The sequence below is a fragment of the Erythranthe guttata genome, chromosome 8 (genome assembly GCF_056151865.1).
Source record: "Erythranthe guttata isolate IM_541 chromosome 8, IM_541, whole genome shotgun sequence".
Taxonomy (NCBI): Eukaryota; Viridiplantae; Streptophyta; class Magnoliopsida; order Lamiales; family Phrymaceae; genus Erythranthe; species Erythranthe guttata.
Window position 1 is genome coordinate 5,314,987 of NC_142540.1, and position 17,990 is coordinate 5,332,976.

Genomic DNA, 17,990 nt, shown 5'->3' on the forward strand with positions numbered 1-17,990 from the left:
GAGTTGGGCTTTTGGCTTTTAAAGGTTTTTTTTTTTTTTTTAATCAATTTTTTACGTTTTTTTCAGGACGATACGTCTACAATTGAAGTTGATCATACCGATTATTTTACCACTATTCAGTTGTTTGACTCGAAGGATGAGGTAGTGGTTTGGGCGAGGTTCGTTGCAAGAGGTCTTTTTGTGAAAATAGTAAAAAAAAGTTGTCCTAAAAAAAAGATTTTTCTGACTTGTGACCTATACGGGGAGAAAAGAGAATGTCCATCAACTAACCCAGACGCGCGCCCGAGAAGGACCGGTAGCAAAAAAATAAACTGTGGTTTTCAAATTGTCGGAGAGCTACGGTGGGATGATTGATGGGAGGTCAGAGTAGTATACGGGAAGCATAATCATTTTCCGATATACATGTCCGGGCATGGGATGAGTGCATTGTCTCAAGAGGAGGCGAAGATTATTAGTGATCTGTCACAAATTCATGTGCCGCCCAAGAAGATTTTGGCTAACTTGAGACAAAATGGTTTGGGTCTCGATGCTTATTCGAAACAAGTATACAATGAGAAGGCGAAATTGAAAAGACTATCTAGGGGTGACCGTACAGTGATGCAACATTTGATTGGGTTACTTGATGAGCATAACTATTACAAGTGGTTCCGTACTGATGAAACAACACATGCAATTATTGATTTGATGTGGGCTCACCCTCAATCTGTCGAATTGTTAAGTAAGTTTTCGTACGTTATACTACTTGACAGTACTTACAAAACCAATCAGTGCAAATTGCCTTTGTTGGAGATTGTTGGTGTTACTCCTGTCGGGAAAAAATTTACTGTTGCAGTCGCATTTTTGCGCCATGAAAATGAAGACCATTACACATGGGTTTTGCAAAAGCTGAAGAGACTTTTCCCCCCTCAGACTCTACCTAGTGCCATCGTGACTGATCGAGAGTTAGGGCTCATAAAGGGGCTAGAGAATGTATTTCCGACCGTACCTCATCTTTTATGTCTTTGGCACATTAACATGAATGTGGGGCGTCGTGCTTCAAGATGTCTCGGCAATAGTAGGCGTCGTGGCACGGCTTTTGTACCTGGTACGTGGCAAACTTTGGTAAAATCAGTGTCTGAAGAAGATTTCGCCATCAATTACACAACTTTGATGGACGATTACGCGAATTATCCAGAGTTGATTGAGTATCTCCAAGGCACTTGGCTCGTATACAAAGAGAAATTTGTAAAAGCATGGACGGATCTAATTTTTCATTTGGGTAATACATCGACAAGCAGGTATTTATTTATAAGTGGTTAAATATATATACTTAACTTACTGTCATGTTGTTTATTGAAACATATCATATTCTAAACATATTAGGGTGAAGAGCAACCATAGATCATTGAAGAGATGGTTGGAATCGTCCACGGGTGGCTTTGACACATTTTGGGCACAATATCACTCACAGATGAAAGATCAATTTAACGAGATACTAGCCGAATTTGCAAAGTCAAAGAGGATTCGGGCCCAGACGATCAACGTGCCCGTATTTAAAATATTGTCCAGTGGAATTGTAACACATAACGCTCTGTTCATGTTGGACGATGAGAAGGATGAAGACATAGACGGTTGCGTCTGTTATATGAGGAAATGTCTTGGCCTCCCGTGCAGACATGAAATTCGTGCAAAGGTGAATGCACGACGTGGTGTGTTTTACGCAGAGGATGTCCACATTTTTTGGAGGACATTTATTTCGGGCTTCGGGGATTCCCTAGATGAAAGTGTTGGTTTTGTTCCCGACCACAGGTCACAGGCTATTGGCAGGCTAGAAGGGTTAATGAATGAGTTGCGTGAGCGGTCAGAAATTGAGATCACGGATGTGACAGATGTTGTTTTTGATCGAATGCATCCCGGGGCTATGGAAATGAATGAGCCAGCAGTACTAGACCGCCCGAGAGGTAGACCGCGGAAGAACTCTACACAGAGGGATCAGTCAGGGCATGAGTTTCCATTATTTCCGGGAGAAGGTGAAGATTCTGGACGAGGACGAGGACGATCACGAGGCAACAGATGGCGTGGTTCATCTTCTGAGAGATCTAGTCGTGGCCGTGGTCGTTCATCGACCGTGAGTGGACCCGCAATGGGTAAAATTCCCCGACCCCTTTGGATGCGACAACTTCATTTCTGCCTTGTTCCGGAGGTTGTGACGTGGACGGACGTTCAAGGGGATGGTAATTGTGGTTATCGAAGCGTCGCGTGTGCAATGAAGAACCACGAGGATGATTGGATGGATGTTAGATTGGATGTTTATAACTGTATTAGAGGACACGAAGAGTTGTTCAAGGATTATTTCGGTGGTGGTAATTTAGTGTATCGGGTGTTGGCGAGTGTCGCGTATTGGGACAACGCCCCAGCACCATATGAGAAGTGGATGACTATCACGGACGTGGGCGTGGTTGTGGCAACATATTACAACGCGTTGGTCTTGTCGGCTCCAACATATTACGACTTTGGGCTCCCGAAGGTGTTTCACAGAAATCTTACGAGATGACTATACTATTTCTTGAATCAGGAAGCCACTTTGTGTATGTGAAGATGAATGACAATTGTCCGCTTTCTCCGTTTGATAGACAGTGGGCGAGGTATAGCAATAATAGTGTTGCATATCTACCAGAGGCGTTGCGGAGTCGACGTGAAGCGTGGGATATTCTTAATAGTGTTTGATTTAAATTTATTTTTTTATTGGAAAGAATGTATTACTATTGACATTGTATGTTATTATTATTATGTTGTGATGTTATAATGAATGTTAGTATGTTATTATTATTATTATATTATGTTCTAATAATAATAATAATAATAATAATAATAATAATAATAATAATAATAATAATAATAATAATAATAATAATAATAATAATAATAATAATAATAATAATAATAATAATAATAATAATAATAATAATAATAATAATAATAATAATAATAATAATAATAATAATAATAATAATAATAATAATAATAATAATAATAATAATAATAATAATAATAATAATAATAATAATAATAATAATAATAATAATAATAATAATAATAATAATAATAATAATAATAATAATAATAATAATAATAATAATAATAATAATAATAATAATAATAATAATAATAATAATAATAATAATAATAATAATAATAATAATAATAATAATAATAATAATAATAGTAATAATAATAATAGTAATAATAATAATAATAATAATAATAATAATAATAATAATAATAATAATAATAATAATAATAATAATAATAATAATAATAATAATAATAATAATAATAATAATAATAATAATAATAATAATAATAATAATAATAATAATAATAATAATAATAATAATAATAATAATAATAATAATAATAATAACGGAAATGAGGTTCTGAACAACATATTTTATTAAACATAAATTTTGCCTAAAAACGAAAATCAGGTTCTGAACACCTAAGTATCCCTCGTCCTACGCCTGCGGTGAGAATGTCGCCCCTGAGAGGGTCCTGCATCCCGATCGTTAGCATCAACACGGTCCAACTGTAGATACTCAGCGAAACTCCACATCTGATCGCCAGGCTCGTAGTTAATCTTGTAAGATGCTATTGTTCGCTCCATCTTAGCACCTTTTAGCGGACGAATTAGACATCCTGTAAACATAAAAAATATTTTAATTGCATTTAATTAACTAAATTATATTAAATCTACTAACTTATTTTAATCCAGAAGAAAAAATTATTTTAAATTAGAAAAAAAAAAAAAAAATTATATCGAACGCCCGGTTTGGGCGTTTCTCGGCCGAACCGACGCCTGGACCAGGCGCCGGTTCGCCCGGGAAACGCCCAAACCGGGCGTCCAGCAACTATTTACACGCCCATGTCGGGCGCCGGCCGCCTGAACAGACGCCCAAAGCGGGCGTCCGTTCAGGCGGCTGGCGCCCGACATGGGCGTTCAAAACCGGTTTGCGAAAATTAAAAAAACCATACAAATCGATTTGTAGGGCTTTTAAACATGAAATTGGTTGCCAAATCGAGTTACCCAATGCATATAACACAAGTAGGAGTCGAAATTACCTGAAAAAATCCAAGCCCAAGCAATGAAATTGGTTGAATTCGATTTTTTTCGAATGGGGTGTTTTTGGAGAAATTTGAGAGTTTTAGGGGTTTTAGAGAGAGAAAGTGTTTTTTTATTTTGAACGGTAAATAGCAGTTTTTAAATCGTAAAGAGCATTTTCTTATTTTTTTGGTAGAGAATATATGTATGACGACATATTACAATTATTTAAATATGTTTCTAAATTATATCCACAATATAGATGATTTGTTTTATATTAATATAAATTAACATTTCGTACAAATAGTAGGCTTTTCTAAGTTATATTTTTGTTGGTCGCAAATATTAATTTTAAATTACAAACTTTATTATTTATTGAAAAAAGTCTTAATTTATTCAAAATAATTCTAACAATAGAATATTCCTTTCGTTTTTAAAAAGATTCCGTTAAAGTTAACAGGTTTCTACATCAATAGATGATAATAAGATGAATTACAGAGATGAAGGATGTAAATGAGACAATTGAAACATAAGGGACTAAAATGAGACAATATGTGAATGAATAGTCGGAAGATTTTTTTAAAGATGTAATGAACTTTTTGGGGAAATTACAGTTTGATTCCTTAAGTTTACATGGATTTCACATTTATTTTTCCATGTTCACAAAACATTTAGTCCCTCATGTTTCACTAATTCAACACATTTGGTCATTTTCGTGAATATGCCGTTAGTCCGTCAGTAAGGCGGTGAAGGGCACAAGTTTGATTCCGTTAGTACTTACGGAAAATTGACGAAAATGGCTAAAAGTGTTGAATTTTTTAAACACGGGAAACCAAACTAAATGTGTTTTTTTATGAATATAGGGACCAAATATACAATTTGTGCAAAGTTTAGGGATGAAAATTGATTTTTTCCCCGAATTTTTTTGTTTTAAGAATTGCATGTTTGATTGTTTTCATAAAATTGCTATTCGCGGTTTATAACAAAATCCCCCAAAACTTTTAAAAATATCAAAAAATCCCCCAAAACTGCAAATAGCAAAAAAAAAACAAAAAAAAATTCGAAAATTCGAAATCAAGCTTGAAGAAGGGTTGAGCTTCGATGTTTGATGTAATTTCGACTCTTTTATGTGTAATATGCATTGGGTAGGTCGATTACGGAACCAATTTCATGTTAAAAAACCCTACAAATCGATTTGTAGGGAACGCCTTGGGCGCCCATCGTGGGCGTTCGAAAAAAAAAAAAAAAAAAAAAAAAAAAATTGCACCGGACGCCCAACTCGGGCGCCCAAATGCAGCTTGCACGCCCAACTTGGGCGTGCACTGCATGAATGGACGCCCAAGTTGGGCTTTTACTCGTTTTAGGGGTGTTTTTGGATTTTTTTGAGAAGTTTTGGGGTTTTAGTGAAATAAAGTATTTTTTTGGGGGGTTTTGTTAGAAACCGCAAAAAACAATTCCCTTTAAAATACATAATAATATTGATTCGTTAGTGTAATTATTTTTGAAATAGTTTCAAAAAATTGGATAAAACTGGATCGAAATTTGGATTTTTGCACATTCCAGTTTCAATCTTTTTTTTAAAAGAAAAATCAGAATTTTTCAAATTGCAAAATGAAAACTATTATACCAAATTTAAATCGAAATCGACGTAATTAGAAAATGAGTAAAATTCATTTTGCATTCATGTACTATGCGAAAGCTATCATTTACCTGTATAGAAAACATCAAACGCCCGACTATTTTATACGACCAATGATCAAACTTTTAACAATATCAAATTTGAGTGTGCAATAAATTTTTTACCCCGCTTTATGTCAGAATTGAATCCCCTAATTTTTTTTCTAGGTTGTTCACTTTCTATGACTGTTGACGATATTTAGCGTTAGTTGAAATTAGGATTTTTTGTCGATATTTAGCATTACCGTATTCTCGATTCTGCCACGCATGTCATCGCAACAGAAGCCATTAAAACTCCAAGGACAACAACCGCTGCTGATTCGATCTTCATAACCGATTCGCTTCTTTACGATCTCGACCAACCGGTTGAAAATTGAAATATCATGACGGTAAAATTATTCTGCCCATAATTTCATTTTGAAAATAAGGATGAATTAGTTAACCCATAATTTTGATAATCAAATTATCTTTATCAAAATAATAACAAGGCTCTAGTATAACAAATTTAAATACATAATTATAAGTCCAAATCAACTTATATTTACCATATGATACATCAGAAGCATTAAGCAAATAGAACCCTGAGCTCCTCATTCCCCATTTCATGTTGCTCCTCTTCGATTTTTACGGCAGAGTCGACAAGCGTCTTGAGGCACCACCCTCGTAGCTCGATGAACTGCAGCGTTCCAATATCTCCGGTTTCGCTGGGAACCTCTTTCAGGTTGTAGCAATCAAACAGCACCAATTTTTGCAGCCTCGGGAAATGCTCGCTCGACTCCACATTCCACTTACGGAGATCCAACTTATACATCTTCAAGAATCTGAGCTGCGGAAATTCACCGTCCTTCGTCTTCCATTTTGCTCCCACAAACGCATCGCATCTTAACTTGAGAACCACGAGATTCGGGAGCCCGCCAATCGCTGACATCATCTTCCAAGGCAAGCACAAGCGAGTTATAGTCAGTTTTCTTATAGTCGCCGGGAAGCTGATCTTCGCCACTCGCGGCCCGTAGTCGTAGAAGCCGCTCATGTGAAGCGATTCCAACTGGCTGAAGAAGAGGAGATTAGGATATCTATACGAGATCTTATCCTCTTCGGCGTATAATAACGGTCGACATACGCATCTGAGTTTGCGAAGATGGGGGGAGCATTTCAACATCTCTTCATCCTCGAGATGGTTGACCATAACACAGCCAAGCGACTGTATGTTATTCGATCGGGAGATGTCGCAATCTTCGGCGTAATTTGCTTGGTCGGTTAAGTGAAGGTATCTCAGCCTCATCATTTTCAAAACTACCGAGTGTATAACTATTTCCTGGGAAGTGATCACAATAAGACATTCTAGGTTCACAAGGCTGCCTATCGATTCCGGCAAATCAGTAATTTCCAAGTATCTCAATTGAACGAGAAACTCCATTCCAATTAAATCACGACCGGGATTAATCAGTTTATTGAAACCAAGGACTCTAAGTAATGCCATGTGCGCAACATAAATTGGCGACTCCGGAAGGTTGCCATGGAAAGAGCGTACGTGCTGCCCAAAAGGAACTATCGACGATCCAAGTGATACTACGCGTTGGCCTTTCACGTATACCGAGTAGTGACTAAATAACGGAAAGATAAAAAAATGTTAGCTTAATCGCTCGCAAGAAGGAAAAACAAGAACAAAATTAAGCACTACGCATCATATATGCTGTCACGTGAATCCGAGACAAACTTAAATTCGTAAAAACAGACAAGAGTTAAAATTAGGGAGTAAACTCACTCGTCCACCACCACTCGCAGGAAGTTTTCTTCTTCGGATTTTTTCAAGCACAACTCGCGCAGTAGATCATGAACAATGCAAGATTTGACTCCACCATACGATCGTTTCTCGGAAACAATGACTAGGCTTCTATCAATTAGTTCCATTAAATACTCTTCAGCAGCATCCTCTGCGTTGTTGTTCTTCTCGTCCTTGCGTATGAATCCTTCAGCAATCCAAAGCCTCATTAACTTCCGAGATTGTATTTCTTTGTCCTCTGGAAATACTCCAAAATAAAGAAAGCACGGTTTCAGATGCTCCGGTAGATGTTTGTAACTGAATTCCAATACTTGCATTGTGAAACCGTTTCCACTGGAGGAGATGTACGAAGCTACATTTTCTCCCACTTGTTTCCATGCATTTTCTTCCTTTTCCATGGTAGAAAGGATACCAGCTATAACAACTACCGCGAGTGGTAGCCCGCAACAATTTGCGGCTATTTGCTTTCCGATCCCTACCAAGTGCTGCGGGCAAGGTTTATTGTGGAACACCTTCTTCTCGAGTAGCTCCCAGCATTGTTTTTCCGATAAAAAGGGAAGTTGATGGATCAAGCTACTAGGTGGAGCCAAATCTCGATTCCTAGTGGTGAACAGTATTCGGCTTCCGTTCGCATCGTCCGGGAAACATCTCCGCACATCGTACCAAAGATTCGAATCCCATATATCATCCATTACAACTAGGTATCTTCTTCCTTTTAAATTTTTATAGATCCGTTCGACTAAACTTTCTTCGTCCATATTCAAGATCCTATTTTGGTCGAGCTCAATCGATAAGCCAACCAGAATATCGATCAGTAGACTTCGCCTGTGATACGTTTGGGAGACGACGCTCCACGAGCATTTACTAAAACTATGGCAAACTAACGGATGATTGTACAGCTTATGTGCAAAAGTAGTCTTACCAACTCCAGGCATCCCATGGATTGAAATTATTTGCAGCTGCTTTCGTCCTCCCACGAGTTGGTCTAGAATATCCGTCGCGTTGTCGTCGAAACCGACCGCCACGTCATCAAAATTGGAGCTTCTCTTGTCTTCTAACGACACCTGTGCGCTGAAACTCTTTGCAAAAGCTTCTCCAGTGTCGTGATAATCGTTTTTTATTTTCCGGAGTGCGGTCCCGATAAGCTTAATCTTGTGGATAGCATGAGGGAGCCTGATGCAGAGATACCAGAGAGGAGCATCTCCGACCAAAAACGAGGTGATCAAGAATTCGGCTTCGTAGGCCACATCTCTTGCTCGTACATCAGCTTCTATCGATCCTTCCATCTCCGAATAAGGAGGCACCTTTATATCCTTGAGGAGAGACGACGAAAGTATTAGCTCCTGCTTCAGTGTTTTGATTTGACCCTTCACATCGACAATCAGACTGCGGTCCTGATTCAATATGTTGTCAAGATCACGAACGAGAGAGTCGACGATGAAGATTGAATCCACAGTAGTAGCCGCCATCTTCTTCGGAGCTGCATTGGTTTCTGTTTCGATGAATACAGGCGGCAGCAGGACTGAGGATATGGTGATGCTGAATTTCAACAGGCCGATATTTTCGAGCAAAGCTTCGAACATCCCACAAGTTGGTTCATATACTAACGGATCGACGGAGAAGAACAACGAATGCACTAGCTTCCCGGCTTCATCGGCCACCGCTTCGAATTCCGCAGATAGACCCTGGGGTAGTAGTTGCTCATGCGCACCGCATTCGCAGTACAGCATTATCGTGTCGCCGAGAACCGTGACGAGAAACCGCAGCTCCTTTTCGATACTGCGAATTCGATCCTCGAATGCAAGAAGGAAAACTGGTGTTTCATGATGCAGCAACTGAAGAAGGAAATCGATAAAAGCTGCGATGAGTTCATTTCTCCTGATCAGGGTGCTGCTGTGCTCGTCGATTAGCCTCTGCACCATAAAGAATTTCTGAAGGTGTTGCGTGAAACACGCCAACATGGCTGTGTCTTCTGTATCACTTAGAAACTCAGCAGCGGCCAGCTGAGTTGAGTCCGAGTTAAGGCTTGACTTTGAGGCATATCGTCGAACAGCTGATAGGTGCTCTGGAGTCCAGTTAAAACAGTCGTTTTTGCTCCTCCTCTTCCATTCAATTATCTCATCAAAAAGTTCTAGCACACTACTTCTTGAGAGAGAATCCATTTTTTTTTTTTTTTTTTTTTTGCAGATCTAAGAACTAAGTTTTCTGCTATTTTAGCGTGGGAAAATTTAGCAGAAAAGAAGACGACAAAAAATAAATTTAAATATCAAAATTTGTCTAATGGAAAATAATTTATTGGGGCAAGTGGCATATTAATTTGTTTAACCCAACCACCCAATCCAATCTCATATATTTCTTAAATTAATGTGCACATTACGACCAACAAAAAACCCCGTTTGTTTGAATAATTACAGTCACCCTCTCATTTTAAATATTTTTACATAAAATTTATGTAATTCGATTATTTATCGAATCAAATCGTATATTTAGTTTAGTAGACGTATGAAATGTTGGCGTACCGAAAATTTCGGTTCGGTTTTACCGAATTAACATTCCTAAATTTACTTTTGGAGGGGTATTTTCATAAAATAATACATAGTTGAGAAGTGACTGTAATTACCTAAACAGAAGATGAGTTTTCGTAATTTGACCATAACTCAAGAGTGGCTGTAATTTGTCAATTAATTAATACTAGGAATACGTAGATAAGGGAGACGACTTTTCTTTGTCCCCGAACTCCTTGACTTTTGAGCCAATCTTGATATAAAATTATGGCGGCTATGTTAGTAACAGCTCTACTTGACCAAAAAAAATATTACGAAAACACCACTTAATTTGAAAACAAGATGTTTAGGGTTGTCATTATTGAATATTGAGTACGATCAAAGAAAAATATAATGCATTATGTACTCCCATGTTAAGCTACGAGCATTTTCGACTGGTTACTGTATCGCATTTTTTCATCTAATTTAAGTGGTTTTAGCATTTTATCTAAAATTTATATATCACCATTACACCTAAAATTGTGAACATTTGGTTTTAACATCTCAGCGTGGTCAACCCCCATATTACCATACGTCCAAATCCTATTTTTCTACCAATTTTTTTAGTGAAAAAACTTTCATCTCCCACTCATCCACCATTTTCCTATTTTCTCCACCAATTTTTTTGGTGAAAGAATTTTCATCTCCCGCTCATCCACCATTTTCCTATTTTTGCAATCAAATCTTATTTTTCCTATCAAATATAGAGGTGAAAATATGATTTGGTATAATTAACATCATTTTATTAATTATCATATAGATGATGATTTTTATTTTTTACTTATTGCACCTGATATCATCTTATTAGCATATATTATTAATAAAAATATTAATTCTAATAATATAAATATTTTTGTTTTTAGTTAATGTGTATAATTATTTTTATTTATGTAATAATTCATGAGATTATTGTTTATGTATGATTTTATTATATATAAAATAATTTGAGTTCTTATTATTTCATGTTTAGATAGTTTTTTAAAGTTGATAACATAATTATAGTTAAAAAAATATACTTAAAATTGGATCTACAATTAATATTTAGGAAGTAAATATACTCAAATTACGATAAACATTACATTTACAGTTTTTGGGCATATACGGTAAAATGACATAGGAGATCAAACCAAATCGCATTTCCTATAAGCGGTGAAATGATGAAATATTATTATTTTAATATTTGATCTAACTTTTGGTGAAATACATGGGAGACAAAAAAAATTATTTTTCCACAAAAAATGATGGAAGGGTAAAACAGTGTGCTACCAGTGAGAGATGAACCCATTTTTTTCATTTTTCCAAAAAAATGGTGAAACCGGTTGAAAATACTCTAATGCTTGCCATCACAATAGTATTTAGACTAGTATTGGCCTATTGGGTCTTTATTTGTAGTATATATAATAAATAAGTATAGTAGTATGAGTATCAATGACACGAGGAGTTTTTTAATAAATAGAATAAACACGTGGGGTGTTGAATGCAATAAAATAAATCTCTGATTTCTTTTTGTTTGTTAGTAATTAATCTATGTAGCATCCAATGAAATTCACACCCAAATGAAATTCATAGGAGCTAATTGCAAACACCTCCCCTGAGTAATCTCTAACTGGCGAATACCCCTTTCAATTTTCTACTTTTTCTTATAGGGGGTATTTGACAATTAAAAATTATATAGGGAGGTATTTGCAATTAGCTCAAATTTCCACATCATATCATAGATTTGTGTCTATTTGTAAATGAATAATGATGGATGAAGTGTACAATAAACGTGAAGTTTGGGGCCATATGTTCCAAAATGCACTTTGTATAAGCCATTTAAAAATCAACACCTACACGCTATTTATTCTTTTTCTTTCGAGGGAATCCAATAATTAAAAATTCTGCATTATTATTAGGGTAAATTACGAACTCCCCTGTGAAATTAGTCTAAATAACGAAAAATACCCCTACCTATCCGTAATAATCATAATCAGAAGATATGTACATTCTATTATACCTTCTGTTGAATATGTGAGAAATAAAAGAAATTATCTGAAATCGTGCAAAGTCAAAATCCGTGAAAAGTCACACGGTAAGGGATTGGTGTAAGACGGAAAAAAATCTCAGGGGGTTTTGGTAATTAATAATAGGTGGAGGTGGTTTTTGTAATTTAATCTAAGTTTAGGAGGCTTTTAGTAATTTACCCTTATTATTAGTGTTTGCTATTCCTAGGATGTAACTCTTCAAAAAAAAAACATGTTGGCCTACAAAACTGTACGTATGAATAATGATTCTCTACTCCACTTCTTCTATCTGCATTTTTCATACATTTCATCTTGCCAAATTTCTCAGTCTAAAACAGCAGCAATCATTTCTTCACTCTGCAACAAATTAAAGAATGGCAGAAATGGATTCTTCCTCCTCACGTGACACTCTTCTCCAACTCTTTGATGAGGTAATTGAATGGAAGAAGACGAGCCAAAACGACTGTTTCAACTGGACTCCGAACCACCTATCAGCTGTTCGACGTTATGTCTCAAAGACGAGAATCACAGTCACCTCGGATTTAACCTTGCTGCCCTCAGCAGAACTGCTCAAGACCTCGAAAGACCCGAAAATGGTGGCCTACTTCACTCAAGAGCTTCGCACATTCTTCACGGTGCCGATGCTAGGCCAGCTATTTCACGAAGACACCACCCTCAGGAAAAACGAGCTGATTGCAGCTTTCATCAACTTCCTCCTTCAACTGCTGTACCACAAAACAGATTTTGTTCTGGCCTTTGAGGATCGAATTCGCCGTCTTGAGAAGGAGCTGAGGTTTCTCGTCGCCGTTCTTGGCGATACGATATTACCGTGCGATGATCACGAACATGTACGGAATCTCTTGGCGGAAATCGAAGCAGTGGCCGATGAAGCTGGAACGCTACTGCATTCGTTTTTCTTCTCCGTCGACCCAGTATTCCAGTTGTTGGACGAAGCCCTCGACGTTTTTCTGAAAAATACAGACTCATTGAAATTCAGTATCACCGTGTTCTTGGTTCTGCCACCGGTCGAAGCCATCAAAACTCCAAAGGCAGCCACTGTTGATTCGATCTTCATCGCCGATTCTCTTCTTTACGATCTCGACCACCTGTTGAAATATCAGGACAATAATCAGATCATTGATGTGAAGGGTCAAATCGGAACACTGCATCAAGAGCTAACACTCTCTCTGTCTCTCCTCAAGGAGTTGAAGGTTCCTCCACACTTAGAGATGGAAGAGTTGAAAGAAGCCGATGTACGAGTAAGAGACGTGGCATACGAAGCCGAATTCTTGATCGGCTCTTTCTTGGCCGGAGATGCTCCTCTCTGGTATTTCTCCATCAGGCTCCCTCATGTCATCCACAAGATTAAGCTTATCGGGACCGAGCTCCAAGAAATAAAAAACAACGGAGAAGCTAACTTAGGAGGAGTCACAAAGAATTTCGGTGCACAGCTGTCGTTGGAAGCTAAGAGAAGCCCCGATTTTGATGATGTGGCAGTGGGTTTCGATGACAACGCAGCATATATTCTGGAACAACTCGTAGGAGGAAGTGAGCAGCTGCAGATAACCTCCATCTTCGGAATGCCGGGACTAGGTAAGACTACATTCGCAATGAAACTGTTCGCTCATCCTTTAGTTTACTGCAGGTTCGATAAATGCTCGTGGAGCGTGGTCTCCCAAACATATCACAGGCGAGGTCTGCTGACCGATATTCTGATTGGCTTATCGATTGAGATCGACCAAAATAGGATCTTGAATATGGACGAAGAGAGTTTAGTGGAACAGATCTACAAGACTTTAAAAGGAAGAAGATACTTAATTGTTATGGATGATATATGGGACTCGAATGCATGGTACGATGTGCGGAGATGTTTTCCGGATGATGGGAATGGAAGCCGAATTTTGTTCACAACTCGGAATAGAGACGTGGGCCCACCTGGCAGCATAATTCATGAGCTTCCCTTTTTGTCGGACGAGCAATGTTGGGAGTTACTAGAGAAGACGGTATTCGGTAATAAGCCGTGCCCTTCGAATTTGCAAGGGATTGCTAAGGAAATCGCTGCAAATTGCTGTGGACTTCCTCTTGTGGTTGTTGTTATATCCGGTATTCTTTCAACTATGGAGAAGGAAGTGGATGCGTGGAAGGAAGTAGGGAAAAATGTAGCGTCGTACATTTCTTTAGGCGGAAACAACTTTACCATGCAAATATTGGAGTTCAGTTACGAGAATCTTCCGGAACGTTTGAAGCCGTGCTTTCTTTATCTCGGTGTGTTTCCGGAAGATAAAGAAATTTCGTTTCGGAATTTGACGAGGCTTTGGATTGCCGAAGGGTTTATAGACAAGCATGATAAGAAGAACAGTGCAGAGGATTTAGCAGAAGAGTATTTAATGGAACTAATAGATAGAAGCCTAGTCATTGTTTCCGAAAGACGACCGTACGGTGGAGTCAAATATTGCATTGTTCATGATTTGCTGCGCGAATTGTGCTTGAGAAAAGGCGAAGAAGAAAACTTCTTAGGATTGGTGGTGGAAGAGTAAGTTTTACTTTTTTAATTATCTATTTTGCTGCTTCATAGTTGTGTGTTTTAATTCTTGTTTTTTTCAGTGACTATTCAATATACAAGAGAGGGCAGCACGTACTTTCGTTCGGATCTTTGATAGCTCCATTTGGCCAACACGTTCGATCCTTCCACGGGAAGGTTCCGGAGCCGCCGTTCTACGTTGTCAGCATGACATCACTCAGGGTTATGGGTTTCAACGGGTCCCTCAATCCATCTCGTGATTTATTTGGAATCGAGTTTCTGTTTCAATTGAGATACTTGGTAATCAACGATTTGCCGCCATCAATAGGCAGCCTCGTGAACCTAGAATATCTACTCGTTCTGACACTTGGCACAAGAGTTATCACCTCGGAAATAATGGGAATGACAAAGTTGAGATACGTCCACATAACTCACCATGCGAAATACCACGAAGACTGCGGCAGTAACAGCTCCCGAACGAACAACATACAATCGCTTTCAAACATTATGCTTTACAAACCGAGGGATAGAAAGATGCTGAAGCGCTCGCCGCATATTCGTAAACTCAAGTGCGAATGCAAACCATGGCATGGTAAAAACGGTGTTTATCAATATCCGGACCTCCGTTTCCTCAGCCAGCTGGAGTCGCTCAGCATGACCACGTATTTCGGGCCCCGCAGGGCTGAGGTCAACTTTCCAGCGACCGTCAGAAAGCTGACGATATCCAGGTTGGGTTTGCCTTGGGAGATGATGTCAGCTATCGGAAAAATGCCGAATCTCGAGATTCTCAGGTTGAGGTGCGGTTCGTTTGTCGGAAAAAAATGGGAGACGAAGGAAGGCGAGTTTCAGAAGCTGAGATTCTTGGTGATGTATAAACTGGAGCTGGACGAGTGGAATGTGGAGTCGAGCGAGCATTTTCCGAAGCTGCAAAGATTGGTTTTGTTCGAGTGCTATAATTTGGAAGAGGTCCCTAGTGAAATCGGAGATATTGGAACGCTGCAGTTTATCGAGATACGAGGGTGGTGCCTCAAGACGCTTGTCGAGTCTGCTGTACGGATTGAAGAGGAGCAACGTGACATGGGGAATGAAGAGCTTAGAGTGGTTTCTTCTTAATTCTGATTTTTTTTTTTTTTTACCTTAGGTTGTGTTATTGGTTTGTGTAGTTTGAAGCTCAACTACTTGTGCATTGATTTGTGATCTGCAGTAGTAGTCAATGGCTCAAGGAAACTTGGATTTGAATTTGAAAGTTGAATCTTGAAATTCGTTGACCATTTTTAGTTTGATTGATTCATTTGACTTGATTATGATAATCATTTGTATATTCCAAAAATAATATATACGTGTAAATTTGGATTTTATTAAATAAAATAAATAATTAAAAAAATGCTCAGTTAAATAATAACCTCTAACAACGTCAAACATTCGTAAACTTGCTTCGCCTCAGCTCGCGAAGATATGTCTAACTGCCGGTGCAAAAAAAACAATGTACTAAAACCCTAAGAGGACTCTCCAATCTGCTCGATATGCTCTATAAGTGTGATACAATCTGGTTTTACTCTAGCTCCACTCTTGTTGACGAATAAAGACCATCCGAACAAGTATGTGATGTATGCTCGCACCCACCTTATACTTGGTCGAAGTGGTGGAATGGTGTTCGTATAGCGCCTGCAAGTCGTCTAATCGGGGCCGCCATTGAACCATCAATTCTCCATCTGTAAAATGTCGAGACTGAATGCCCTCGCACCAGACACGATCGCCAAGCTCTTCTCTATACCAATGTAAGGATGATGTCCAATAACTCGCAACCCCATGATATAATAATGTACATCATGGAGTGTAATCGTCATCTCTCCGGACGACATATGAAAGGCGTTGGTGTTGTCACCTCGAAAGCCTTCATCAGTGGATTATTGTGTTGAGGGAGAATACAATGTCGCAACTGGTTGAAGCATGTACTTTCCAACAATGCAATGGAACGAGAATCATACGGCCGGCCAAACCAACCATGCACCTTTCGTACGAGATTGCAATTTCATCACAGATTCCGCATGTGCAAGATATATCCAATTTTAGGTATACAACAATCTAATGTACGCATTTTAAAATAAATGCATCCATAGCTTTCGTATGGACTTGCAATTTCATCACAGATCCCGCATGTATAAGATACTAGTAATTGTACCCGTGCGATGCACGGGACAACAAATTGCATTATTTTGATGTTGTAAGAATATAAACAAACGTTTGATGTATTGTATGATCAAAATTCTATTATACTGGAACATCATTAAGTATACTACACACAAAAAAAAGGAAATAACTTTACTATTGAATAATTTTCCAAATGAATTGAATCAGCTAATACCAGTAGATTGAAAATTTGAACCAGGAAAAAAATCATCAACTATGTCTTTCATGTTGAGCTTAAAAGTAATTAGATTTAATAACTTAGTTAACATAATCAAAACTAAACGATCGACAACATAAAAGGCCATCTATACATCTTGCATCGGAACTAAGCCCTTCTCCATTGCCTCATTTTCAGGCTGTTTTGTCACTGGAATTAACAATTGGAAAATTAAGAAACAAAAATAAATATAAACAATAAATTAAATATCGCATACAAACAATAAGTCTTGAAGGTCGACTTCCAATAGCTTGTGGCTCCGCCCATTTTTGATTAATTCTCTCAAATCATCCATTTCAATAACATGTCCAATAACATATAAAATGAAATAATTGTTATACATAAAATTTGAAAGCTTTGGTATAAATTAATGAAACACATAATTTAACAAAATGAAATTACCGATAAGCCATGATGGAAAAAGATGTAAACTAATTGCCACACAGTCAATAGGATGAAGAAGATAAAAAACAAAATCTAAAGTCGGGTTACCAAAAGAAGAAGCCTTAGGTAGGGAAGAAATAAAATTCAAATGTTGCAGACATTATGTAAAACGATGTCACAAAATTCGCTAGGGATGAAAATCAGATTTATTTACCCTTTTCTGTAAAAATCGAAAATCAGATAGTTATAAATAATATCTAGGAGAATTTGATGAAAATCGATAATAATATTTAAAATAATATTTAGGAGATAAAAATTTGATAAAAAAATCAAAAAAATAATATTTAAAAGATAAAAATCTAATAAAAATCGAAAATAAAATTTAAAATAATAGTTAGACGATAAAAATTTGATAAAAATCGAAAATAATATTTCAAATAATGTTAATGAGATAAAAGTTGATAAAATACGAAAATAATAATTAGAATAATATTTAGGAGATAAAATATGATTAAAATAAAATACGAAAATAATAATTAGAATAATATTTAGGAGATAAAATATGATTAAAATCAAAATTATTATTTAAAATAA

The 17,990-nt window shown here is 37.3% G+C and overlaps 3 protein-coding genes across 3 annotated transcripts; 2 read left to right on the plus strand and 1 right to left on the minus strand.

Moving 5' to 3' along the window:
• Positions 1-402: 402 nt before the first annotated feature.
• Positions 403-2,533, plus strand: LOC148768366 (PKS-NRPS hybrid synthetase cheA-like). The gene is made up of 2 exons (XM_088821164.1): positions 403-1,277; positions 1,363-2,533. The coding sequence occupies exons 1-2, from the start codon at positions 403-405 to the stop codon at positions 2,531-2,533; spliced, it is 2,046 nt and encodes a 681-aa protein (XP_088677290.1).
• A 3,263-nt stretch (positions 2,534-5,796) lies between these two features.
• LOC105976917 (putative late blight resistance protein homolog R1A-3) lies at positions 5,797-9,876 on the minus strand. Its single transcript, XM_088821806.1, has 3 exons — positions 7,521-9,876; positions 6,301-7,359; positions 5,797-6,155 (listed from the first exon to the last, which is right to left on the minus strand). The coding sequence occupies exons 1-2, from the start codon at positions 9,698-9,700 to the stop codon at positions 6,321-6,323; spliced, it is 3,219 nt and encodes a 1,072-aa protein (XP_088677932.1). The 5' UTR covers positions 9,701-9,876; the 3' UTR covers positions 5,797-6,155; positions 6,301-6,320.
• A 2,267-nt stretch (positions 9,877-12,143) lies between these two features.
• On the plus strand, positions 12,144-15,882 carry LOC105976883 (putative late blight resistance protein homolog R1A-3). The gene is made up of 2 exons (XM_013002146.2): positions 12,144-14,617; positions 14,689-15,882. Exons 1-2 carry the CDS (start codon positions 12,459-12,461, stop codon positions 15,716-15,718), a joined length of 3,189 nt encoding a protein of 1,062 aa, XP_012857600.2. The 5' UTR covers positions 12,144-12,458; the 3' UTR covers positions 15,719-15,882.
• Positions 15,883-17,990: the final 2,108 nt, after the last annotated feature.

Excerpts from the sequence above, each read along its gene's own strand:
- LOC148768366 (XM_088821164.1), top strand. The coding sequence starts at position 403 with ATGTCCGGGCATGGGATGAGTGCATTGTCTCAAGAGGAGGCGAAGATT. Across the intron at positions 1,278-1,362 it reads GGTAATACATCGACAAGCAG|GGTGAAGAGCAACCATAGAT; the intron begins GTATTTATTTAT and ends TAAACATATTAG.
- LOC105976917 (XM_088821806.1), bottom strand. The coding sequence starts at position 9,700 with ATGGATTCTCTCTCAAGAAGTAGTGTGCTAGAACTTTTTGATGAGATA. Across the intron at positions 7,360-7,520 it reads CTGCGAGTGGTGGTGGACGA|TCACTACTCGGTATACGTGA; the intron begins GTGAGTTTACTC and ends TCCGTTATTTAG.
- LOC105976883 (XM_013002146.2), top strand. The coding sequence starts at position 12,459 with ATGGCAGAAATGGATTCTTCCTCCTCACGTGACACTCTTCTCCAACTC. Across the intron at positions 14,618-14,688 it reads TTAGGATTGGTGGTGGAAGA|TGACTATTCAATATACAAGA; the intron begins GTAAGTTTTACT and ends TGTTTTTTTCAG.